Source organism: Xenopus tropicalis, chromosome 10, assembly GCF_000004195.4.
Source record: "Xenopus tropicalis strain Nigerian chromosome 10, UCB_Xtro_10.0, whole genome shotgun sequence".
NCBI lineage: Eukaryota > Metazoa > Chordata > Amphibia > Anura > Pipidae > Xenopus > Xenopus tropicalis.
The window spans coordinates 17863665-17891190 of NC_030686.2; the positions used below are offsets into that span (position 1 = coordinate 17863665).

The 27526-nt window shown below is 41.6% G+C and overlaps 2 protein-coding genes across 3 annotated transcripts in view; one reads left to right on the forward strand and one right to left on the reverse strand.

Moving 5' to 3' along the window:
- The first annotated feature begins 73 nt into the window (after positions 1-73).
- Positions 74-24300, forward strand: eftud2 (elongation factor Tu GTP binding domain containing 2). Of its 2 annotated transcripts, none has more exon segments than NM_001030366.1 (28): positions 74-124; positions 1906-2027; positions 2909-3074; positions 3294-3372; positions 3460-3535; positions 6854-6919; positions 7066-7101; positions 9180-9270; positions 11066-11148; positions 11773-11939; positions 12570-12694; positions 12801-12864; positions 15561-15651; positions 15737-15872; positions 16121-16248; positions 16915-17108; positions 17700-17811; positions 19087-19227; positions 19314-19415; positions 19499-19581; positions 20233-20319; positions 20674-20800; positions 22061-22148; positions 22261-22379; positions 22596-22690; positions 22768-22921; positions 23218-23325; positions 23840-24300. In NM_001030366.1, coding segments are annotated over 27 exon segments (2925 nt in total). In that variant the 5' UTR covers positions 74-124; positions 1906-1916; the 3' UTR covers positions 23936-24300.
- Positions 24234-27526, reverse strand: part of higd1b (HIG1 hypoxia inducible domain family member 1B) — a 7483-nt gene continuing 4190 nt past the window's right edge. The window contains exon 4 of the mRNA XM_002935564.5: positions 24234-24633. Coding sequence (XP_002935610.1) covers positions 24536-24633 — 98 coding nt within the window. The 3' untranslated portion in view covers positions 24234-24535. The remainder of the gene's footprint in view (positions 24634-27526) is intronic.

Below are 27526 nucleotides of genomic sequence, written 5' to 3' on the forward strand. Positions count from 1 at the left end.
CGTTTTAACTTTGAAGGCCTGCGAGTACTGCACGCTGAGAAGCGTATAGCCGACGTGCGGGGTCCTTCGTGGCCTTGTCGCAGGAAGTGGCGTGTGTCTGTGTGTGTGAGAGCGGCGTGAGCGGGTAAGTTGCAATGAATGGAAAGGAAACGGGATATTTTCCTTGTAGCTAGAAATGAATCTCGCTTGATACCTTTAGGTGGATATACAGTAAGCACAGGGCCTGGCTGGGTTGCTAGAGGGTGTAGGAAGCAGCACGGCTAACTACATTTATTGTGTTGCCATATTGCATTAAAGGGAAAGTCCCCCCCCCTTTTTTTTTTAATCTGGGCAAAGTTTTCAAATAATGGTAATGTTTTTGCCATTTTTTTCCTCTAGGTGTAATGCAGTAAAAGTACATTTTTTATGGTGTCCTATCTGGGGTGGATAACCCAGGGGCAATGATGTGACAAGTAGTAAACCCCCACATTACCTGGGTACCCTTGATTTGGTGTTGGGCCATTGGGTGTATGGCATAAGCCTTCCTCTTTTATGCTTTATACATTAGAGCAGAATGATGGATACCCTACTGTAGCTGCTAATTATGTCAGGGATGTCCAACCTGCAGTCCTCCAGTTGGCCAGACTACATCAGTCTGTATTATGGTAAAAGCTTAAAGGAACAGTAACACCAAAAATAAGAGCTTTAAAGTAATAAAAATATAATGCACTGTTGCCCTGCACTGGTAAAATTGGTGTGTTTGCTACAGTAAAGCTGGCCATACACGTGGCGATCTGATGATGTCAGATCCGCCACACACCGTCAGGGCTGAAACAGCAGATAAGGAGGTAGAAACAATAGGATTTCTACCTCCTTCTGCCGATTCAGCCCTGACGGCAGATTTCTATGGCGCCCGATCAAAATTTTCTAACCTGGCCGATCGGCGAGTCGTCTGATATCAGCAGCTTCCTGCGATATCGGTTGACTCGCCGACATGCCATACACGCACCGAATATCGTACGAAACGGGGTTTCGTACAATAGTATTGGTGCGTGTATGGCCAGCTTAACCCTACTATAATTTATATAATAAGCTGCTGTGTAGCCATGGGGGCAGCCATTCAAGCTGGAAAAAAGGAGAAAAGGCACAGGTTACATTGCAGATAACAGATAAGTTCTGTAGAATACAATAGTGTTTTATCTGTTATCTGCTATGTGCCTGTGCCTTTTCTTCTTTGAATGGCTGCCTCCATGGCTACACAGCAGCTTATTTATATAAATTATAGTAGACTTTCTGAAGTAAACACACAACTTTTACCAGTGCAGGGCAGCAGCACATTATATTTTAGTTACTTTTATACACTTTCATTTTTTGGTGTTACTGTTCCTTTAAGGTTAACTGTGGCTGTGGAACGTAGAGAGTCATAATTCATCTCTGGCTTATATTTCACTTGTAGAATGATCCTATTTGCCTTTATTTCTACTTTCACCTTATTCTGTTATACTGTTACCCCAATACAAATAATTGCTTCTTGATTTTAAGGTAACAGTTATAACTGTTGCTAACAGTTGCCGGCAAGAACATTAGTGAGTAGCCTTTCCTTTGTATTCACTTTCTGAGATAACATGTTGCATACAACCCAGCGTCCAAGGGGAGTGGATAGAGTTGGGCAGATGCATGGATAGGCAGTGAGCAAAGCAGTGCTAATAAACACCAGCCTGTTTGCTGCTGGTGGGGAAGTAGGCTGGCAATAGATAATGGCTCCTTGGGTCTCCTTTCATCTGACTTTAAAGAAAAGTTGCCTCGAAACCTTGATTTTTTTTATTTTTTTAAAGGAAAGAGAGTATTCCTTTAATGTGTGTATTTGTGGTGGGGATTCTGTCATTGACCAGTGAGTTTATTTATTTTTTTATATTTTAAAATAAGGCTCAGCTAAAATGGACGCTGACTTGTACGATGAATTTGGTAACTACATTGGGCCTGAATTGGATTCAGATGATGATAATGATGACGATGACATGGGGAGAGATGACAGGGATGTGGATGTGGTAAGGCAATTCTCATTACATACATACATGGCCTGCACATGAGACCTCTGTAACAATAAAGCCAAAAACATGAAGATGTATTAATCAGGGCCTACCATAGAACAACAATTTTGTTAGTCCCTTTATATACCCGCACCAGAGAATATGTGGCACAACACCAAATTACCATCATGCAAGTGCCATGGATCCTATATTTATGGCATTGCATGGGTTAAAGGAGAAGGAAAGGCTAAGTCACTTGGGGGTGCCAAAATGTTAGGTACCCCCAAGTGACTTAAATCACCTTACCTTTTACCCCGGGCTGGTGCCCCTGTTCGGAGAGAATAGCATTAGCCCGGGGTAGCTGCGAGCGCTTCCTCCTTCCTGCTTCGCTTGCATGCGCAGTAGAGTGAAAAAGACGAACTTAAACTATAAAGTCGGCTTTTCACTCTACTACGCATGCGATTGTCCTGGGAATTTGCCTGAAGCGCAAATACGGAAGGAGGAAGCGCTCGCTACAGGTACCCCGGGCTGGTGCAATTTTCTCCTAACAGGGGCACCAGCCCGGGGTACAAGGTATGCGGTTAAAGTCACTTGAGGGTGCCTAACATTTTGGCACCCCCAAGTGACTTTGCCTTTCCTTGTTGTTTTTATTGTAGTTGATTTATTTTTTTTATTGTTGTCAATGTAAAGCCTCACTAAGTCTATAAAAGTTTATCGGACTCTCAGATAATATTTATTCTTAAATTGCCACCAAATACCCTACCAAAAGAAACTGGACACATATTAAATATAAATGTCATGCTTTCTTGAGCATTGTAGAAATACCATCCCCTGATGGCATTTATACAATGCCATGGTGCATGGTTGGCACCCCTCATTTATTTACTTTCTCACTACAGGCAGAAGATGAGGATGATGATGAGTATACGGGGGATCCTGATGATGATCGTGGAGGAATGGAAGTTGTGCTGCATGAAGACAAAAAATATTATCCCACCGCAGAGGAAATTTATGGCCCAGAGGTGGAAACCATTGTGCAGGAGGAAGACACCCAGCCGCTTACTGGTAAAATAACTTAAAACACTCTTGACATTTGGAGGCATCAAACTGAACAAATATCCACGTGGCCATGTTCAGATAATTCTAACAATTCATTTTATATTATATAAATGTACCTGATTTCTAAATCAGTTTATTTCTACACCTGGTGCCTGAGGTCGCCTTACTACTATTACTACTTACTTAATTACTACTATTTAACATTTTTTTCCCCTCTCCTTCTAGAACCAATTATTAAACCAGTGAAGGCTAAAAAGTTTTCTATGATGGAGCAGGGACTGCCAGCAACTGTTTATGAGATGGAGTGAGTAACTCTTTATAATGTTTTGCCATTGGCATGCTGGTGGCTCTTGTATGTAGCTAATAACCCCATTCTCCAAACTCTTTTCAGCTTCCTCGCCGATCTAATGGACAATCCTGAACTGATCCGGAATGTGACTCTCTGTGGCCACCTGCACCATGGAAAGGTAAGGAAGTTTTCCATAGTTATAAACAGCTTAGAAAACATATTAAATGTCATATAACTTACATTACTTCTTAAATATGAGTAGGAGAACATTACTGAAGAAAATTGAAAGAGTAGACATGCAGCAGTGCAGCAAAGCTTATGATGTGCCTTATCTTGTTTGTCAGCTGCTGTGCTCACAATGAATCCATACCCTTACCCTGTTTTTATAAAAATATATAATTTAATAGATTATAAATGCTTGTAGGACAACTTCAGATACAATAGCTCTCGGCAAGAACAGCCCTATTTTGTACAAGAAAGGCCATCATCCTTTGCTGGCTTTTGTCTATATCTGTTTGTGGTGGTGATCAAGCTGTTGTTACTTGCTCTGTATCAAGTAAGTGTAGCATTGCATATTGCCACGAGTATTTCACTTTCACAAAGGCAGGGCTAGTGCATTTAGTATGCTATTTGTGGTTTTGTGCTGATTCAGGATGCTGTGAATGACATCTATTACTGCTTAATGCAGGTCTGGACTGGGAGTCTAAACAGGTCCTGGCATTCCACATACAGAGAGACCCAAACAGCCCCCCACCAGCCCACTAAATAGTGACTGTCTATGGCATCTTATAGCAGCCCCTCTGGCATTTGCCAGAATTCACAGCTTGCCAGCCCGGGCCTGGCTTAAAGGCCAAGTTCACCTTTAAATTTTAGTATAATGTGAACATTGATATTCTGTGACAATTTGTAATTGGTCTTAATTTTTTACTTTTTGTGTTTAGCCTTTCGTTCAGTAGGTTAGGTTGCCGTAGGGTCTTATTTACATTACAATATGAATATGGGAGGGGCTGAATAGAAACATTAGCAATAAAAATTGTAGCCTCACAGAGAGTTTTTGCTGAGGTTAGTTGACCCCCATTTGAAAGTGGAAAAAGAGGGAAGCGAATAATCAATAAACTGTAAAAAAAAAAAATTGTTAGGAATAGGTCATTCTATAACAGTTGACTCAAATGTGAACCATCCCTTTAAAGGAAAAGTAACACTAAAAATTTTTAAGTAAAAAAATCTATTCTACCCTGCCCCAATAATTGCCCTATCCTGCAAATCACTTAGTATTTTGAATGCTTTATTAGAAAATACCTGATTAAACTGGGCTTCCGGTCATTTGAAGTAAGGCGATACGGCGAAGGAAGGAGCAGCATCCACTATGCGATGATCAATTGATCAAGCTTAGCCTTACTCCTTCCTATACAGAAGGAAGGCTTGATCAATTGATCGTCGCAAAGTGGATGCTGCTCCTTCCTTCGCCGTATCGCCTTACTTCAAATGATCGGAAGCCCAGTTTAATCAGGTATTTTCCTTTAACCACTGGAACCATTATGTTCTGAAGGGCTTATTTGATGTCTGCAATGCAAAGTGGGTGCTACAGCCATACCTGGTGGCGGCTGCTGTTACAAGGTGCTTTGTTATTTTTCTATGAAATATATGGAATATGGGGGGCAAAAGACTCTGTTCTACTTCTAATAATAATGGTTGTCAGACATTATTCCTGACTTGCAGCCCCTTTCTGTTCATCCAGGTGGGTAACATAATATTTATGGCAGGTGTTGATTACTCAGGAATTATTAGCTTGGTTTGTCTTTGCTAATGAATTCTTACATTCTCCCTTGCTGTCTATAAGTTAGTGCTGGATGTTGGTCAGACTGTGCAATAGGCGGCACTACACCAGTTTCATTGGAGGCTAACTATGGTATTAAGTGTGATGTGGCAGGGGCTTTCTCCCCCCAGTGCTTCTGGTCCACCTTGGCAGTAAGAGTTCTGTCTTTCCTTGAACATGTATCATGCTCCTTTGTCTTTTTTTTTACTTAAACCTAGGGATTGAGTTTCTGTCAATTTCTTTGTAAAAACAATAGTCCAGGAGATTCTGATAGGCTCTATGGTAGACTGTGCACACTCCGGATTTTGAGAGAAGTCAGTGGATGTGATCGCTAATGCAATAGGCTATAGAAGAAGAAAAAGCAATTTATTTAGGTTATATATACAGGCAATGTTTCGGCCTTCCTTGCCCTTTATCAAGCCTTGTTCCAAAATGTTGCCTGTATGTGTGACCTAAATAAATCACTTTTTCGCCTTTGATGCAGTATTGCTTCATTTACAGAATACATGTAACCTCTGGCAAAAAGGTTCGACTGCTCTGCACCCAATTCAAGATTTTTGAGCATGGTGTTTGAATGCACACACAACAGAAATGTAAAGGGCTGTACACAGACACTGGGCTGGACCGCACACTGTTCTATGCAGTTTAGATTGATTAACACTACACTTGCAGTCAGGATTAAGTCTGTTGGGGAGTTAATAGTCTGGTTATCTGCAGCTCATAAAAATGAAAGAAGTGATGTTCATGGCTGTTGCCTTTCCTGGTAAAAGACGCTTTGATATCTGCTGACTTTCTGCCCAGTGCACTGCAGATCATTTATGACTGGGGATTTTACATACCATTTTTCAGTGTCCATTTTCCAATCTTTGCTTCAGTATTCTTCTTAGTTCCATCAAAGCTTTGTAGTACAAATGGACCATCAAAGCACTGCAGCCAGTGTCGTGGGAAGATGAAAGGCTTGGAGCTATCGCAGGCTAAAAGCATCTTCCTAAGTGTATGCACCAAGAGCTGTCTTACATTTGCTCTTACTTTACTTAGACCTCATTTAACCCTCAACAATCAGAAACTTGGGGATTTTTTTTTTTTTTTTTTTAAAACAAACAAAAATTATCTACATCACAACAGAAAATATATTTTTATATACGGTATATCTAAAGAAGTTGGTATTGTGATGGACTGTGCAGAATAACCTATTCCAGTATGTTTTACTGATCTTATATTGCAGCAAAAAAAAAAAAAAAAAAAAAAGCAAGTGCCTCTCTAATAAGTAGGGTACATAGTGCCATCAATTCTGAAAGCTGCCCAGTTCTGTGTAGGCTCCTTTTCGTGGTTTAAAATAAAATGTTCCTACTAAAAAGCTGAAAGGGCCGGCAGCTTTAAAAGCCTGTAGACTAACAAGGCATACCATGGAATCAGAATGGATGGTGAAAACTGTCCCACTTGATACACAAAGATCAAAATTTAGTCCTGATGATGATAATGGCTATAACTGCTAAGCGCTTGATAGCCACTATTCATTATAGCTGTGTTCCACTGGTGTTTGTCACTCGGGGGCTGGGCTTTTACTGGGTCATTGTTACTGTAATGTCACATTAAGATATATTGCTATCAGGGTGTCTCCCCTCTTATTGCTATATAGCGGTTGGTAACATCTGACATTACATTTCTTTTTCTACCCAGACCTGTTTTGTGGACTGTTTGATTGAGCAAACGCACCCAGAGATCCGCAAGCGCCATGACCAAGATGTGAGTAATCCAGATTTTTTTTCCTGTCTGGCCCCTGTTAATGGCAAGGAAAAAATTATTTAGTTCGTTGCTGTTTGTTTGAAAACTTACAGACAGAGATGTCTCCAGTATTTCAATCCTACTGATCTGCTGTTGTTCCCTTTCAGCTTTGCTACACAGATATTCTTTTTACCGAGCAGGAGGTAAGTGGCGGTACTGTACTACTGTTATAGATGGTCTAATGTAGTGAAAGGCAGCCTGTAGCTGTCATGTTACTTCATCTCTAACATGCCAATGCTTGTTAGGTTATTGAAGAGGTGATGCAACACCCAAACAATTGTGCTATACTCGTATAGAGCTACAAATGCACAAGTTAAAAAGTAGATTTTAACTTGAAACGATTCCTTATTCAGGGAGTGGTTACAGTGCTGTTATGACCTGGTTCAGACCTAATTTAGAGGTTTTCAGTCTTTGACATCCATTATTTAGTCATTTGGTCATCATGTCGTTCTGCAAATAAGCCATCATCCTTACTCTCTAGCTGGACTTCAGGGAGCATCTAGGAGAGAAAATTGCCATTCTCCTCCACTTTTACCCTAACTGATCTTTATGCCACTACATAGTTACATAGGGTTGAAAAAAGACCAGAGTCCAAGTTCAACCCATCCAAGTAAACCCAGCACACACAGCTATACTTACCAATCTATACACTCACATACATAAATTATATATACAAACATTAATACTGACTGTAGATATTAGTATCACAAAATCCTTGGATACTATTCTTGTTCAAGAACTCATCCAGGCCCCTCTTAAAGGCATTAACAGAATCTGCCATTACCACATCACTAGGAAGGGCATTCCACAACCTCACTGCCCTCACCGTGAAAAACCACCTATGCTGCTTCAAATGGAAGCTCCGTTCCTCTAATCTAAAGGGGTGGCCTCTGGTGCGTTGATCGTTTTTATGGAAAAAAAGAACACCCCCTATCTGCCCATAATCCCCTCTAATGTACTTGTACAGAGTAATCATGTCCCCTCGCAAGCGTCTCTTTTTTCCAGAGAAAACAACCCTAACCTCGACAGTCTAATAGCTTAAATCTTCCATCCCCACTACTAGTTTAGTTGTACGTCTCTGCATTCTCTCCAGCTCATTAATATCCTTCTTAAGGACTGGACCCAAAACTGCACTGTATACTCAAGGTGAAGCCTTACCAGGGACCTATAAAGAGGCAAAATTATGTTTTCATCCCTTGAGTCAATGCCCTCTTTATACAAGACAGCACTTTATTTGCTTTAGTAGCCACAGAATGACACTGCCTGGAATTAGACAACATGTTATCTACAAAAACCCCTAGATCCTTCTCCATTAAGGATACCCCCAACACACTACCATTCAGTAGATAGTTTGCATTTATATTATTTCTACCAAAGTACATAACTTTGCACTTGTCAACATTGAACCTCAATTTCCAGTTTGTTGCCCAGTTTTCCAATTTTGTCAATTCGCTCTACAAAGCGGCAGCATCCTGCATGGAACTTATAGTTTTGCACAATTTAGTGTTGTCAGCAAAAATAGAAACAGTACTCTCTATGCCCACCTCCAGGTCATTAATAAACAAGTTAAAAAGCAAAGGACCAAGGACTGACCCCTGCGGTACTCCACTAACAACACTGGTCCAATTAGAAAATGTTTCATTTACCATTAATCTATCCTTCAGCCAGTTCTCTGTCCAATTACAAATATTATGTTCTAGGCCAATATTCCTCAATTTGCTCATTAACCTTCTGTGAGCTACTGTATCAAACGCTTTGGCAAAGTCCAAGTAGATGACATCAACTGCCATTACAGCATCAAGGTTCCTGCTCACCTCCTCATAAAAGGCGACTAAATTAGTCTGGCAAGATCTGTTACGCATAAAACCATGCTGGCACAAACTAATAGTATTGTGAACTGCAATGTATTCAAGTACCCTATCCCTTATTACCCCTTCCAAAAGCTTTCCTACTACTGATGTCAGACTACTTTATGCTCCTCTGTGGGGGCCAGCCCCACAGTTTGGAAACCACTGGTCTAGTTTTTTCTTTATAGGCCATAGCAAACTGGAATGTTGCCATGTACTAACCTGAGCAGTATTCGTTTCATAGCAATTTCCTGTCCTTCGTAAGTCTTTTCCTCTGCTGCTGTACTCTTCATTAGATAATGAGTTTGTGTTTAGGCACTTCATATCTAAGTGCACCTGCACAAGATAATGCCAGATTAATCTTCTTCCGTTAGAGAGGAGTTGGTATGAAGAGTACACCTGTGACAATTGTGGTTCCAGACACCAAGGAGAAGTCTTACCTGTTCAATATTATGGACACACCAGGTCAGTTACAGAACTAGATGTTTTTATTGGTGCTTCACAAAAAATCTACGCTAGTTAATAAATATATACCTCTTATTAACTAAATTATACCTGATTGTTTTCTCTGCTCTGTCCCCTTGTTGTGGGCCGAAACCTGGAGCTTTTTTCTTCATGCTGTACTATTGGTGCTTATTGGAGTACTAGCATTTAGTGGATTTTATGTGACAGCCTGCGGCTGAGTGGTTACTGCAAATATCTGCAGATGTACCCAAGTTCAGTGCCATGGAGCTAAACACAACGTGGCAATTTCTTGCTACTAAAATGCTATAACCAAACTAATGCACTGTACACAGCTGTGTAAAGGTGGCCATACACGGGCCAATTGTAGCTGCCGATATCGGTCCGTTGGACTGATTCGGCAGCTTATCGGCCCATGTAGGGGCAGGAACGACGGGCATGTCCTACCGATATCTGGCCTGAAATTGGCCAGATATCAGTTGGGCAGGTTAGAAGATTTAGTCGGATTGGAGACCGCATTGGCTCGTTGATGCGGTCCCCGAACCGACTGCGCCCATTGCCGTTGTTATAATTTGATCGTTAGGCCCCAGGGCCAAACAATTGAATTAGCCTACAGTTGCCCAATATCGCCCACCCGTAGGTGGGGATATCGGGAGAAGATCAACGCAAATCTTAACGTGTATGGTCACCTTAAGATTTATGTTGCAGGTGGCTGTTCATTATGACTAGAATCTGGTATCCTAACACTAGCAATGTAAACATACTACAAGGTAGATTAAGAGTTTGGAATTTGAGTGGCTGAATATAATAGTTACATAGTTACATAGTTACATAGGGTTGAAAAAAGACCTGTGTCCATCAAGTTCAACCCATCCAAGTAAACCCAGCACACCTAACCCACACCTACCAATCTATACACTCACATACATAAACTATAAATACAACCACTAGTACTAACTGTAGATATTAGTATCACAATAGCCTTGGATATTCTGATTGATCAAGAACTCATCCAGGCCCCTCTTAAAGGCATTAACAGAATCTGCCATTACCACATCACTAGGAAGGGCATTCCATAACCTCACTGCCCTCACCGTGAAAAACCACCTACGCTGCTTCAAATGGAAACTCCTTTCCTCTAATCTAAAGGGGTGACCTCTGGTGCGTTGATTGTTTTTATGGGAAAAAAGAACATCCCCCAACTGCCTATAATCCCCTCTAATGTACTTGTACAGAGTAATCATGTCCCCTCGCAAGCGCCTCTTTTCCAGAGAAAACAACCCCAACCTCGACAGTCTAACCTCATAGTTTAAATCTTCCATCCCCTTAACCAGTTTAGTTGCACGTCTCTGCACTCTCTCCAGCTCATTAATATCCTTCTTAAGGACTGGAGCCCAAAACTGCACTGCATACTCAAGGTGAGGCCTTACCAGGGACCTATAAAGGGGCAAAATTATGTTCTCATCCCTTGAGTCAATGCCCTTTTTTATACAAGACAGCACTTTATTTGCTTTAGTAGCCACAGAATGACACTGCCTGGAATTAGACAACTTGTTATCAACAAAAACCCCTAGATCCTTCTCCATTAAGGATACCCCCAACACACTACCATTCAGTAGATAGTTTGCGTTTATATTATTTCTACCAAAGTGCATAACTTTGCACTTATCAACATTGAACCTCATTTTCCAGTTTGCTGCCCAGTTATCTAATTTTGTCAAATCGCTCTGCAAAGCGGCAGCATCCTGCATGGAACTTATATTACTTATAGTAATGCCTTCTTTTTTTTTTTTTTTAGGTCATGTTAACTTTTCAGATGAAGTTACAGCTGGATTTCGGATCTCTGATGGAGTGGTGTTGTTTATTGATGCTGCTGAGGGGGTACGTTTTTACTTTTGTTAGGCTAATGTCCCATGGGGAGATTTAGTCGCTGCGATTTTTAAAACACGAGTTCCAGGGACAAGTCGCTCATCCTTTACTAACAATCGATTACTAGAGATTTCATGCAGGTGTCATATTCCACACCCACAATTAGAAATTACATTCAGTGCAATGGGGATATCGAAGCAAATTTAGTGGGTTTTACTTTCAGCGATTTCAGTAGTTTTGAATGACAAATGTTTCTTTGTAAAATTGCTCGAAAAAGGGTCTCATAGCTATTTGGAGCGATAAGCTATTTAAAGTAGTATTGTTGGTTGGCGATTTAAATTTCTCTATGTAGAGACAAAACAAACGACTTGTCGCTGGAACCTGTTTTTTTTTAACATCGCAGCAACTAAATCTCCCCATGGGGCATTAGCTTTAGGTGTGTTCCCCATGTGATGTAAATGTCATCTCTCTCCAGTGACCACCTTCTAAACTTGCCAAAGAGTAAAAATGGATTCTCAAGTAGACAGAACTTTTCACCAATGCAGCAATCATTGTTCATCTATTTCTCCTTTATTTGTAGTTCACTTAGTGCTATCTCTTGCCAAGACCCTTGTTTACTTTTTTCTTTCTCCCCAGGTTATGCTGAACACAGAGAGACTGATTAAACATGCTGTTCAGGAACGTCTTGCCGTCACTGTCTGCATCAACAAGATAGACAGGCTGATTCTTGAGCTTAAGCTGCCTCCGACTGACGCCTATTACAAACTGCGGCACATTGTGGATGAAGTGAATGGACTGCTTAGGTGATTGGGTAGAATGGGTTTAAGAAACTGCATGGCATTTTGATGATGTATCGATGCCAGAAGAGAGAGTGCTGATCTGCTTCATTACACACCTTAGATCACTGTGGATTGACAGGCACAGCATTAACCTGTTAGTGCACAGTCAGGGAAGATTCCATTGCGGAAACCTGAAAGTAAGCATTTTTGCATCAAAAGCTTCCATGTTAATGCAGACCAACGCCAAGCCTGTCAAAGCACAGTGATTTAGGCGCAGAAAGCAGCGGATCAGCCTACATACACCAGTGGAGAAAAGGCCACTTTTTATATGGCCCTTAAAGGGGATTTAAACTCAATTTAAAAACACACTTCAATGTTGAGCGTGTCTCTTTTGCAATGTACATATAATTTTTTTTTTTATGTGGTTTGAGATATTCACACATTATAATCAGTTAAGAAATAATCAGAGCCTCAGACCCTGGTATTAGAAGTATAAATCTGCTAATAAATCAGAGTTTGTAAACATTCTGCTTTTTACAGGGCTGGCTAAGAACCATTACATTTTTAAGCGGGTCCTGCCCTGACTGCACTGCACTGTCGTCTTCTGTCCCAAGAGTATGACACTCCCTGACAAGTCTTGTTTTTTCTCTACAGCATGTATTCCACAGACGAGAACCTAATTCTCTCTCCTCTCCTGGGAAACGTCTGTTTTGCTAGCTCACAGTACAGCATCTGCTTTACATTGGGATCATTTGCCAAGATTTATGCTGACACATACGGTAAGGGGACATAGGTTAAAGTCTATTCTAATATAAGCCTTGCAGGTTTTCTTATCATTAAATGATCCCAGTTGTTTATGGGTTAAATCCGTCCCTTTCTTTGCAGGGGACATCAATTACCAGGAGTTTGCAAAGCGATTGTGGGGAGACATCTACTTCAATCCGAAAACGTATGTAATTGTAGGAGGGTGTAAATTTTCTTTTCTGCCTGAAGCAGAGGCTAAACCAGTTGTTAAAACCCCATCATTGTTAAGCATCCCTAATTAAATGGCCTCTGAATTCCTTTCATATGGCTGTATTTGACAATGTCAGAAATTTGCTACAATGCAAAGGCACAAACTCATTCACAGCAGAAAGCAAAAAAAACGACTTGACATTTATTTGTTTAATGCCAGTTACTGCAATATTCTAGTGCTTAAAGAATAAGTAAACCTTTTTTTTTTTACTATCAGTAAAATTACTCTAAACAGCCTCCAGAATTACCTACCTTTGTCCCAGCATTTTCTCTGACCTGGTTCCTCCATTAGAAGTTAATCGTTTTTCTTTGCTTCCTTGTGCAGAGTGAAGCCCCGCCCCCACTTCCTGTTCAGGTCTCTCATCAAAAAAAAAAAAACCCCTGCTAATGCACAGACTGGCACCTGCTTCCTCCAGGCATGCCCAGAAGGCTCTCCAGGTCGACTACAGGTAGTCGAATTGAAGAGAGAACTGAACAGGAAGTGGGGGTGGGGCTTCACTCTGCACAAGGAAGCAAAGAAAAACGATTACCTTCTAACTGAGGAACCAGGCCAGAGAGAATACTGGGACAAAGGTAGGTAATTCTGGAGGCTGTTTAGAGTAATTTTACTTATAGAAAAAAAAGGTTTACCGTATATACTCGAGTATAAGCCGAGTTTTTCAGCACTAAAAATGTGCTCAAAAAGTAACCCTCGGCTTATACTCGAGTATACCTCCCTCCACTTGTATCCGTCCTGCACGTAACGCGTTCGAACCCCCTTGCTTGGCCGCCGAGTATAGTGATGAGTCGCTGTGCTGATCTGCCAGCCACATAATCTGCAGGCAGTTCTTTACCTGCACTGTCCGGACCAGGAAGCGGGAGCATTCTTCAAACAGAGCCGTAAGCTGGAACATATCTGCCACCTCGTACGTCGCATAGCGTGTGCGCGCATGGACACCGTGCACTCCGTTGGCTCTTGATCTGACGATGCAATGCACACACACTCACCTCCGAGCGCATTACATCGTCAGATCAAGAAGAATGCTCCCGGCCCCGCTTCCTGGTCCGGACAGTGCAGGTAAAGAACTGCCTGCAGATTATGTGGCTGGCAGATCAGCACAGCGACTCATCACTATACACGGCGGCCAAGCACCTGCGCAAAAACTCACTTGTCCCAGATACTGTACATGATTCAGAAGAGTTCCTTAACCTTGCGTGCACGGACTCACCTCCATCCATGGGGGGCGGCTTCAAGATCAGCGCACGGCCAATCACAAGTTGCCCAGTTCGGTCGCACCGCATTGTGGGATATGTATTTCTAAGGAGGCGATTGGTGCACGGATGGGCTTGTCATGAGTGGCAGTCTCTGGCCACTAACAAGGAGGGGAAGGAGCGGAGTTCTTAAGGCAGTGGGGGTCAAGGGGAAGCAGGATGGGACCAGCAAGGGGCAAGTCATTGGTGAGTAGGAGTGGAAGCGTGGTGGCCATTGTAACTGTGTAATAAGAGTGTAAGCTCTTCGGGACAAGCCATTAGTTTAGTACCCCCTCCCCTGATCTACCTAGACACACGTCCGTTCACGGGGGGCAGGGGGGGGTTGGGTGCGCGTTACATCTTCTTGGCACTTCAGCAGAATGGCTGCCAACAGGACTTCCCCTTTATACTGTATGTAAGGAAGATTTATGCACCAAGCAAGTCCTTTTTACACTGCCTACACTACAAAGACACCTGCCTTTTGCTTTTACATCAACTGTGATTTGTGTTTCTTCCTGTGTGAAACCACACACAAATACAGTCTGATGAATACAAAAAAATAACAAAAGAAAAGTCAGAGAATTTTACTGCCCTAATGACTAGAATCTCAGCCATAAAGCAGAGCTGCTGTACTGCAATCACAAGACTGATTTTCAAAATGTAAGAAAATTATTTTTGTAGTACTGTGGTGGGACTTGTACACTGGGGTCCAAGTACTTGATAATTAGTATGGCAGCTTCCTTAGCGTTCCCAAACTTGCTTTTGTCTGCTGCTGTAGCATTTTTCTTTCCCTAAAGTTATCTATTTATCTGTTATTTATTTGATTATTGAAACTTAGCAGTAGCGGCTGCATTTCCCACCCTAGGCTTATACTTGAGTCAATACGTTTTTCCAGTTTTCTTAGTTAATATTAGGTACCTCGGCTTATATTCGGATCGGCTTATACTCGAGTATATACGGTACTTATTCTTTAAAGACTACAAATTATAATTTTTACACCAAATGGGGTTTTTTTTTCCTTCTCTGATCATTTTTGCAGTATTTTATTGATCTGTATTTGACCTGGGGGAGGGCAGTGACAGAAGATTATTCCTACAAGTTCAAATTGCCCTTTATTACTAATTACAGAAAAGTCATTTCTGAGGCGTTTAAAGCAGTAGTACTTAACTTGATATAAATAAAAGACCCACTTTAGGCAAAAGTCACACTTGTAATTATCATACCCATGCAGAATAACGGTGCAAGATGAGTTGACCTTGCTGAGTATGGCTAGCTTTACTTCTTTGCCAAAACCCACTCAAGTGTTGGTCAGGACCTTTCCACAAAAGTCTGCTTGTAGTCTCTTTTGAACCAAATAACCCCTTGAGGCACGCCTCGCTCACAGCGCTTCTCTTTCTCCAGCCGCAAGTTCACCAAGAAAGCCCCTACAAGCAGCTCACAACGCAGTTTTGTGGAGTTCGTACTGGAACCTCTCTACAAGATTCTGGCTCAGGTATGTGGATGGTGTTAATAGTGCCAAGCTTATCTTTGCCCATCTGAGATCGCTTGATAATTTTAGCGCCTTCTCTGCGCTGTAGGTGGTGGGGGATGTAGACACCACTCTGCCGCAGACTCTAGAGGAGCTGGGAATTCATCTGACCAAAGAGGAGCTGAAACTGAACATCCGTCCCCTCCTGAGACTTGTCTGTAACCGCTTCTTCGGGGAATTTACCGGTAAGAGCCAGCTGCTCCTAATTTTGTTAAAGCGAGCTCACCGTGTATTGGATTTTCATTAAGGCTGTAAATTTGTGCTCTGCTTTTAAAACTTGCTTTGAATGTAACCTTTTAAGTAGGTTAAAGATTATATGGTTTAAAAATGTGCTTTAAATTCTGTTTAGGATCTTAAATCAGTCTTTGCTTGCCCCACTTATATGTGTTTTTTCTTTTTGAGCTTTTTTGCTGATGAAATTGTTGCTCTACAGGTTTTGTGGATATGTGCGTCCAGCACATCCCTTCACCCAAAGCGGGGGCAAGAGCCAAAATTGAACACACCTACGCAGGGGGCATTGATTGTGAACTAGGGGAGGCCATGAGTGAATGTGACCCAGATGTAAGTACACAGCTCATGCACAGATTACTTTTTTTTTTTCTTGTTTACTGTATGGCTGAAAATTCTCTGCTAGGTATTGATTCCACTAACAGATTATTTACATGTATGAATCCTGACTCAGTATGTGTTCACTATCCCCCACACATCTTTATTTTATGTAATAGTTTGAATTCTCAGCCTGCTCTCATGCAGCTAATGTAGAAGCACATGAAATCTGAAAAGAGGCGTACAGGAATCTGTAGCATCATTAGGTTCCAGACAAGGGATAGGGCTTTAACAGTTCACTGATATAACCTGGAATGCTATTGTAGTAATAGAAGTTTGTTTATGAAACATGAGCATTTTTTTAAAAATCCACTATAGGTTTTCTGTAGAGACAATTAAAAGAGAGTCAAAGTGTAAAATGACAAGGGGGTGCTATCTTTGTTGTGCCTAGGTGTGCAAATTACTTGTAAGCCTTTTCTCTGGCTTTACTCCCTGACACCCTGTTTTCACTCTCTGGTTATTGGTGCATGATTAAAGTAGGATAAGGAAAGATTTAAGTTCTGGCAAAACTGTAAGAGCACACACTCTAGATAGTGACCACAAGCATGCTGGTTTATATTTGATATAATTTGAAGTATCTTATTAACTGACATTCGCCACAAAACTGTTGCTCCCTTTCAGGGCCCTCTTATGTGTCACACCACCAAGATGTATAGCACAGATGATGGGGTGCAGTTCCATGCATTTGGGCGGTTACTGAGTGGAACAATCCATGCTGGGCAACCAGTCAAAGTTTTGGGAGAGAACTATACACTGGAGGATGAAGAGGACTCTCAAGTTTGCACTGTAGGGAGGCTGTGGGTGTCTGTAGCTAGGTGAGTGATATACAGGGGTGATTTGGACATGTTTTTCAAGCAGACTTGCTTCAAATTAGTCAGATGGCATCTCTGTTTAGAAACTGTGTCACAGTGCCTCCACTGGATTGAAATCAGGACTTTAATGTCAAAGGGGAACTAAAAGTCCCATCCCTAATCGCATAAACCTGACTGGGTAAAAGTCATGTGCCCGGTACCTGGTTCCAAAGTAGTTGGGCAGTGGGGTTCATTACCAGACCAGGGATCCATAGCAATAGTCATCGAGCAGGAGCATGATTACTGGCTGCCATCATGGGTTTTGTTTGCATTCACATGGGTAGCAATCAATAACGTAGAGCCTTGAGTTAAGCACTGAGCAAACATGGCAACTGCAACCCCACTGCTCAGCTCTGCATTTAATTTGGTTTATAATGTAATATTTGAACAATAATTTGCGGAAGATTAAGAATTTGGAAACAAAGGATCCCTCATAGAAGTATTACTTTCCAGTAACCTATGATTAACAGGTTTTGGGGGGCATGTCTAAAGAGAAGTGAATGAATAAGTCATATTTAGTTATCTGCCTCCCAAATGTATTGATCTTTCATTTAGGTATCACATTGAAGTGAACAGAGTTCCAGCTGGAAACTGGGTGTTGATTGAGGGTGTGGACCAGCCAATTGTGAAGACGGCAACCATCACAGAGCCACGGGGCAATGAGGAGGTATGAATGATTGAACAATTATACATAACAGTGACCACAGCTCTTTTATGAAGAGGGTATGATAACATTCTTTTTTCTGCCACATAGCAGTTTTTTTTGGCCCTGTTGTATTTTGGTACTTGCATCTCTGTTACACCGAGTGTGTTAGTTTACTGTGTGTAGAACTATAAGATTGGTTATGCCAGGACTTTTTTTTTTTTTTTTGCCTTAGTGTTTAGTCAAGTTCATTTTTGCATGCAGCAGTATCTGGTACAAAAATGCTTAAAACTTAACTTAGGCAATTGTAGTCTTCTGTGCATGTGTTTAACATGTAAAAGGTAGTTCCCTATACAATGTGGCACAGAGACTTCCCTCAGAGACGAAGCCACTGACAGGGCCTATGATTACCTCAACCAGAGACAGATTGATACAATTTAAGATCATGCACAGGCTTCAACTAACCCCCCTGAGACTGTATCGTATGAATAGACGTGAGTCATCTCAATGCCCCAAATGCAATGCCCTATAGGCAAACTATATACACCTCCTTTGGCAATGCCAAACCATCCAATCTTACTGGGCACAAATAATGAGCTATATCAAAGAGAAAACCCAAACATACTAACACCCAAGGTCTGCCTATTGGGAGTGGTCGATGACCTCACCCCAACAATCCACATGAGAACTCTCTTCCGCAGTTTAGTGTTCTATGTTAGGAAATGTATACTACTACACTGGATGGCTCAAGCCCCTCCCACAGTAGATAGATAGCTAAACCTGGCGGAGCTGGATAGATGCCACAGACTGAACTGGTCCCCTCCCTCCCCATCGTAAGGACCATTACTCTAGACTAGACTGAATGCAAATCTCATATGTGCTATCTTATTCAAAACTCAGGACAACATGATGTAAAACCACATGATGTTTATTAATGTTACACGTTTATATGTATTGTTTCTATGTTAAAAATGCAAAATAAAAACCTTTAAATAAATAAATAAAGGTAGTTCCCTAATTAGTGCTGTCATCAGGGAAATCCTTTGCCCTGCCCCCCAGTTTGCTCGTGCAAAAAAAGATTTCCCTGTCAATAGCTATTAATGTAAATCAGTTAGTACATTGGCCTAGATGTGTCAGCGCAGAGTATGCTATATCATCTCATTATGCAGACTATGTATTGATGTGTTTAAATGATCACTTGGTCCTGAGCAATCATCTAGGAATTAGCTTAATAATAGAGTAAAACCACTTATGCTGTTATAAATCAAATAACAATTTAATTTGAATCCTGCATCTTAGGCTCAGATTTTTCGACCGCTAAAGTTCAACACCACGTCCGTTATTAAAATTGCTGTGGAACCAGTCAACCCCTCAGAATTGCCCAAGATGTTGGATGGGTTGAGGAAGGTCAACAAGAGCTACCCTTCCCTTACTACCAAGGTACTGCTCAATTCTTCCACATAATATCATTTTAACCTCTACTGCTAGGCTTGAGGCTTAGCCTAAAATACCTGTTGTCTCTGTAGGTGGAGGAGTCCGGGGAGCATGTGATCCTCGGTACCGGAGAGCTGTATCTGGACTGTGTCATGCATGACCTCCGCAAGATGTATTCAGAGATTGACATTAAGGTTAGGCTGGGTGGTATCTGTTTGGGGAGGGTGGGACTCGCAGCCTACAGGACTTGGGGAGTAACTCAACATTTTGTTTTCAGGTGGCAGATCCCGTGGTTACCTTCTGCGAGACTGTAGTGGAAACCTCATCACTGAAATGTTTTGCTGAGACACCAAACAAGAAGTAGGTCCATGTTATTTATTAGCTTTTTCCTCAGAACTTTTCTTTGTTGCAAAGCACATTAAACAGCCCCTTTCTAGACTTAAATTGGAACAAGTACATGTCGGGCCATTTCAGTGCAGTTTCTGGACTTTGTTTTTTCGGGCTTTATAAACATGAAGCTCAGACTGCCCAAGTGGCCAGTGATCTTGGTCATCTTTCTAGTTATCTTCAATATACAGCACCTTAGTCATTTCATGCATCAACCTTTAACTGACCATTTATCAATGCTAAAGTGATGGCTTCTGGGACTTGAAGTGCCTTTGCTTTCTATGGTGGACAGAGATTCCCTGGAAAGCAGAAGGACTTCCATTTTCAGAACCCATCATTTCAGCATGGAACAAGGCGAGAGAGAGAGGTTAAATGACTTTTACATAAGCCCAAATAAATGTACTCATGCCAAACAAAGGGATGTTTTTTCCTTTAAGCAAAGCTTTTTAACAGTTTCATGACATTTTGGCCACTAGAGGCCAGTGTTTCCCACAGTGAGAAGTTCAATATTTGAACACAAATATCCCTATTTTTGTTTTGAAACATTTATTTCAAATGAATGGTTGGATAATATATATTTGCTGGAGCTGCCTCAGTGCTAACAGGCATGAGTTTTCTTTGCAGAAATAAGATCACAATGATTGCGGAGCCGCTGGAGAAAGGATTGGCTGAGGACATAGAAAATGAAGTGGTGCAGATTTCCTGGAACAGGTATTGCATGAGAACTGCACCCAGCTGTCTGAAAGCCGTGGTTGGGTTACACCATCATGTATCTTTTAGCCTTTTTACAGAGAGCCGTAAGCTTTGTGCATGTAAAGTGGGAATCTTTGTAGAATTCACAGAAGTGGTGGTGTGTGATACTGACACCAAAAATATTTTTAAAAATATGAATGTACATAAAATACCGATATCCTTCAAATTAGCGCTAAACATAGAAGATTCTGCAAATTTTGGTTCTTGATGCTGTAATGTATATGTTTAGTTTCTGTATATTGACAGCACCTGAAATATTGCCTCTCGTGATTGTTAAAGCTGTGTGTGAACTCTATATCTTTTCCTCTTCAGGAAGAAGCTGGGAGAGTTTTTTCAGACCAAATATGACTGGGATTTGCTTGCTGCCCGTTCTATTTGGGCTTTTGGACCAGACACAACTGGACCAAATATTTTGGTTGATGACACGCTCCCCTCCGAGGTAGGTGGCACTTGTGCAGTAGAGGAGATTGTTTGTTCTTGTACTCATCCTTTATCCTCCAGGCTTTCCTTACCTATTAGTGTAAAAGCACCTGCATAAGTTTTAGCTTTCCATGGGCAAAAGAACACTGATAAAATGACTTCTGCCAGTGCACCTATGGGTTAAGGCAGTGATCCCCAACCAGTGGCTCAGTAGCAACATGTTGCTCACCAACCCTTTTGATGTTGCTCCCAGTGCCCTCAAAGCAGGAGCTTATTTTTAAATTCTAGGCTTGAAAGCAAGTTTTAGTTGCATCAAAACCATGATTACTGCCAAACTGAGTCTCCTTTAGGCTGCCAGTCCACATAGATGTTACCAATTGCCAATCACAGCCCTTATTTGGCACCCCCAGGAACCTTTTGCATGTTTGTTTTGTTTTACATTTGAATGTGGCTCACTGGTGAAAAAGGTTGGAGACCACTGGCTTAAGTGATTACAGCTTCATGATTGGCTGATGTAACCTCTTTAGGTTATACTGCAGTAGTCTAGTATGATCCACCTGGTTTTTGTATCAGTTGATTGGGGTGCAGATGTTGCCTATAGTACCAGAACTCAGCTGGTGATTTAAATTCAGGTTTCCTTTTAGACAAAGACTTTCATTCTGCTCTCAGAATTATTTCTGCAATTGAGTTCCAGGGAGTGCAGATGAAATCAGAGCTGCCTTCCCTGGCCAAACATTTTTGTGCCAAACTAGCAAGGTATTGACACAGACAAAGCCTCTCTTATGAATGTCTAGTGCTCTTCTTCCAGGTACCACTTCTGCCAGCCAGGTTTGCATTTCCGGCCACTGGGAGAAACAAGCCAGCAGCCAAAATATAAAGACCGGCTCCCTTTTAAGATTTTTTTTAATGCTCACAATTCTGGTTGAGGAAGAAAAGCAGGTCCTGATTAAAGGAGAACTAAACCCTAAAAATGCTAAAGGGCTGTGGTCGCTTGGGCTGCTACAGAAGCCCTAACCAAAATGTACAACATTTTTAGCCTAATTCTTTAGTTAAGCTTTAGTTCCCCTTAAAATATTTTATTACAACGCAGTGATTAACAATTAACCTCAACCTACATCCATATTTGCCCCAGTGCTCTAGCAGCGACATTACCCTAGAGTGTAAATGCAGAAGTAGCTTGCTACAGGGATCTATATCTCTATATCTATCAGCTAGAGCTGCTTATGTGCACTGCCCATCAACTTGCATGTTAATGAAATTCTCCGTTGTGCCCTAATAGGTGGATAAGGCGTTGCTGAGTTCAGTCAAAGACAGCATTGTACAGGGATTCCAGTGGGGAACAAGAGAGGGTCCGTTGTGTGATGAGTGTGAGTATCTGGCTGCACCTTTCTCTGGTTCCGTCACAGTGTAACATTGGAAACATTCTACAGTTTGGCACTACAGGGAATTGCTGATTTTCTGCTCTCCTTTGCTCCTCAGTGATCCGCAATGTCAAATTTAAGATCTTGGATGCTGTTATCGCACAGGAGCCCCTACACCGTGGTGGGGGACAGATCATCCCCACAGCCCGAAGAGTGGTTTACTCCGCCTTCCTAATGGTAACATCCTTTGTCACCACATTGACTCAATACACATGTTCCTTTATATATAATACAGAAGTGTCTCTGTGCCCTAAAACTGTATCCCCCACTATAACAAACAAGCACCTTCATGTATATATGTATTTCCTGTCTATACCATACCGTCTCTTTATATAAGACATGTGCCTTGGTTCTTCTCTCTTAAACACAAAGTACTTTCCTCTGTAAATACAGGCAACTCCTCGTCTAATGGAGCCCTATTATTTTGTGGAAGTACAAGCCCCTGCAGACTGTGTCTCTGCTGTTTATACTGTTTTGGCCCGAAGAAGGTGAGTAATTGAGATTCCGCTTCCTGACCAACAGTATTGTCCCATAACATACTCTAAATATATTTCATTTTCTACAGAGGGCATGTGACTCAGGACGCCCCAATTCCTGGGTCGCCTCTTTACACAATCAAAGCCTTCATCCCAGCAATAGATTCATTTGGGTTTGAAACTGACCTGCGAACACACACCCAGGGACAAGCCTTCTCCTTGTCTGTCTTCCATCACTGGCAGGTACAAATCTAACCATCTGGGATATCCTGGGAAATCAACTTGGATATGGTTTGAAATAGTGGCACCCCCGTGATTTTACCACGCCATTTCCTGCTTTCTGACAGTTAGTGGCATACTGACATAGAACATCTTGCAAAGGAAGGGAAAGTAGAAGTTATTGATAGTTCATTACCCATTTTCTGTTTCTGCACCCCCCACTGTGCTTTGGGAAGGTGCCTACCCCTAGTTCTGGCGCTAGTATTTTCATAATGCACTGTGCCAGTTTGCTGTTTAACTTGCCTGCTATCTTTTGGTAGATTGTTCCTGGAGACCCTCTGGATAAAAGCATCATTATACGGCCCTTGGAACCACAACCAGCACCACACCTTGCCAGGGAGTTCATGATAAAGACAAGGCGTAGGAAGGTAAGTTCTATGTGGCTGAGAAGGAAGAGAGGGCAGGTTGTTCAAAGACTGTTTGGGGTTTCTTTTCATAAGCAATTTCAATCCTAAACAGTGTGTTTATGAGTAAATTGGTGGCTTTTCTGAGGAACTGCAATTCTCCGTGGCTTCATAAGCAGCTGTAGCACCTGGAGAAGCATAGGTTGTGGGGAAATATACAAATGAAAGGAATAATGTCATGCCAGTTTGTCATTTAAGAAATTGGACTTTTTAAAATCTTCCGTGGGCTCAGATAGTGCTACATCTGAACTCGAAACAAATGTTTTGCTCACTTAGTCTGCTCAGCTTCCTGGCTGCTGCAAACTGTTACACATTCATCTTTTGTATTTAGGAATTAGGCCAGTTCTTTTCCCAGAGTTGCATTTCTCTTTCCTGTTAATACTGCTGCAGAGACAGCTTCATGCTCTGTTCTTGTATAAAGGAGTGCCTCGCCCCCTTCTGCATTTAACCTCTTACATTATTTCTTTACCATGCGTAGGGCCTAAGCGAGGATGTGAGTATCAGCAAATTTTTCGACGATCCTATGTTGCTGGAACTGGCGAAACAGGATGTGGTGCTAAATTATCCTATGTAAAAGGGACATGTGTCCATCCAACCCCCGTGATTGTACTCTCCCTCATTCCATAAGGCCACATACTCTCACACAACAGCTACCTGGTACTTCTGTCGTCAAACCAGACATGAGTTACAGTTGTTAAACCACTGCCAGCGGGGTTAGACAGGCATAGGTCAGGTTTCTGGCCACTTTGTAAAACAACCCCAGTCGCTATGTTCCTATTTTTTTTGAGCAGTGCGTCCAGAGATTGAGAATCCCAAATTGTCCAAACAATGTCCATAGAGTGGAAGCATAAAGCACGCCTGACCTTGCAGGGTTATTTGTGTGACGTGTACATACTGTTTATTTTTATGTTTTAAAATAAACATAACGATAATTTGTAAGTGTGGCTTCATTATTGTGTTCTATGACTTTCCTGATAATTGGGGGGGTCAGTCTTTACACTCCAATCTTTGCATTTATGGCATTAGACCAGAAACCACATTTATTTTCATGAATGTTTTACAACAAAGGCACTAAAATCTCCCCATCAGAAGTCAAGCTAACCTGCCTATAGATTAGGGAGGAGAAAAATAATCCTACTACTTTGTTTCTATTTCCCATTTTCTGGCAATCCATTTACTCATCAGTATTTCTGCTGTTCTGCTGTTCCAGTGCAGCATCTCTCTCCTCAGCCCACCGCTGCCGGTACTCTTTGATCATTGTATAAGTAGCACCTGTTGGGAAATAAAGCCCGTAATAAGGTGAATTATAGTCGGCCCAATACTGGTTTAAAGTAGAACAGTAGAAAAGTAATTTTTTCCCATTTTGTGGGCAGTGCCACTATAGATGGCTGATTTTATACAGGCACCTTAACTGGCAGAGGGTTTTGTAATTAAGGGAGGGATGCAGTGATACATAAATAAACAAGATATTTAAAGGATAAGTAAACCTATTAAAGCGATACTTTAATGAGAAAACTTTTTTTTATTTTTGTTTTAAACACATCAGTTAATAGAGCTTCTACAGAATCCTGCATTGAAATCCATTTTTCAAAAACAGATTTTTTTTTTTTAATTTAATTTTGAAATTTCACATGGGCCTAGCCACATAGTCTTCATTTCCCAGGGTGCCACAGCCATGTTCTGATAAACTTCTGTCACACTTTACTGCTGCGCTGCAAGTTGGAGTGATATCCCTCCCAGCAGCCGATCAGCAGAACAATGGCAAAGGAGCAAGATAGCAGCTCCCAGTCGATATCAGAATAGCACTGAATAGTAAGAAATCCAAGTCCGGCTTGGGACTCCTCCAGTTACATGGGAGTAGGAGAAACAATAGGTTACCTGAAAGCAGTTCTAATGTGTAGCGCTGGCTCCTTCTGAAAGCTCAGACTCAGGCACAATGCACTGAGATGGCGCCTACACACCAATATTACAACTAAAAAAAAAATGCATTTATTGGTTCAAGAATGAAATTTAAATGGTAGAGTTGCAATATATGGACAAACAATCCCTGTTTTGCTTAAAGGGAAGGGCATTTCTTAGTAGCTTAATGCACTGAATGTCTTAATGTTCTATATATTGATAATGGGTGAGTGCAGAGGATCTCTTGTTGTTTCTATGTATTTTGTGGTCACAACCTCATTGCACCCCCGCCTAATGGTTTATAAGTTAGTGGTTGAGCACAACTTTCCCTTTTTTTGCTATAGCTTATACAGGAGCAGTGGCCAGCTCTATGTTGTAGCTCCCACCCTTCCCAGCTGCAGTCAGGTGATCCCAGTGGAGCCAATAATATGGCAACCATATGGGGGTTTTAACCTTGAAAGCAAGAAAGTTGCAGGTAAAACTTAGTCCCTTGGCTAAATGTATATTGAAGCAGTAGAATTCTTAATGAATCGTATAAGTCAGTGTAGGACTGGCCAGAAGGGATGACTTTGACGCAGTTGGCCAGCTTGAAGTATATTGCAATATATGGACAAACAATCCCTGTTTTGCTTAAAGGGAAGGGCATTTCTTAGTAGCTTAATGCACTGAATGTCTTAATGTCCTATATATATATATATTGATAATGGGTGAGTGCAGAGGATCTCTTGTTGTTGTTTCCGAGTGAATTATTTGCAATGTAAACAATGTAATTTAGAAATAAAAATACTCCATACAAATCATGAATGTACAATTCTAAACACTTTTGCAATTTACATTCATTATTGGTTGTAAGATTCCAAGATATTAAGGGAAATACGCTCACCTAAAGGATTATTAGGAACACAATACTAATACCCTTCTCTGACCTCTAGCAATCAACAAGGCATTTTTGCCCGCAGGACTGCCGCATACTGGATGTTTTTCCCTTTTTACACCATTCTTTGTAAACCCTAGAAATGGTTGTGCGTGAAAATCCCAGTAACTGAGCAGATTGTGAAATACTCAGACCGGCCCGTCTGGCACCAACAGCCATGCCACGCTCAAAATTGCTTAAATCACCTTTCTTTCCCATTCTGACATTCAGTTTGGAGTTCAGGAGATTGTCTTGACCAGGACCCCCTAAATGCATTGAAGCAACTGCCATGTGAATGGTTGATTAGATAATTGCATTAATGAGAAATTGAACAGGTGTTCCTAATAAACCTTTAGGTGAGTGTATTTAGTTAATATAAATGAATTTTGTTACAACAGTGCCACCTGCTGGTCAGTTTCCCATTGTGCTCCAGTTGGGGAAGAAAGATTGCTGGTCTGACATTCTTCTGGTTTGGAATATAAAAAATAGAAATGTAATATAACATCATTCCTAAACAGAAAAACATAAGAACAGGACAATTTCCTCCACTGGATCACGGACAGAAAATGACCAGCAGGTGGCGTGTTGTAAAAAAAATAATTTATATTAACAGTGCACATTTACTTTAATATCTTGGAGCTTTTCAATGGCTTCCTCTTCATTCCCACAGAAATTGCTGGAATTCACATGGAAACAGCAGAGTGAGCTAAAGATCCGTTTCCTGTAAGTGTGACCTTAGGGCTGCCAGAGTGCACTAATGGGTCACATACACATCCATATTCACACGCACGCAGCATGCAGTCAATACCACTTACATACAAGATGCACACACACACACACACTTAGATCATGCAGCTGCAGGCACCATCAGCCATTAGCTTTATTTAAACACTCGGATCTATACTGACACAGCATGGAGTCCGTTCTGGTGCCCGGGTTTAACTACAGGCAGTTGCACGCAACATACAAGTGACCACAGCCTCCAGACACATTAATGATGTGTGTCAGTGCATTAACTCTGGCTGGTTTACAAGTCCATAATACTTCTGCATGACCAGGGTCGGACTGTGGGGTGTGCAGGGCTCGCCGGGGCTGCTATCCCAGGGGCCCAGCCATGGCCCCCAATTCCCTGATCATGCATACATTATACTTCAGCTCGATCATGGGAAGGAGATCTGGGGGAGCGCCGGCGGCCCAGTCCAACCATGCAGGTTTGGGATTCAAAATCAGCCCTGGCATTTCAAGTACACAGTGTCCCAAACAGTCCAATAGTGAGTGTCTTGCGTTACCTGTTCCTCTGCAAGGGTGGGCTGCACAGCTAATAAAGCAAAGTAGTATCCCCCTTTATACTGG

What these genes read in the sequence shown, in the direction of transcription:
- eftud2 (XM_031894130.1), top strand. Translation starts at nt 1,917, where the DNA reads ATGGACGCTGACTTGTACGATGAATTTGGTAACTACATTGGGCCTGAA. An exon ending in GCAACTGTTTATGAGATGGA is followed by an intron (nt 3,373 to 3,459) that starts GTGAGTAACTCT and finishes AACTCTTTTCAG; the next exon opens with CTTCCTCGCCGATCTAATGG. An exon ending in TTCTTTTTACCGAGCAGGAG is followed by an intron (nt 7,102 to 9,179) that starts GTAAGTGGCGGT and finishes TTCTTCCGTTAG; the next exon opens with AGAGGAGTTGGTATGAAGAG.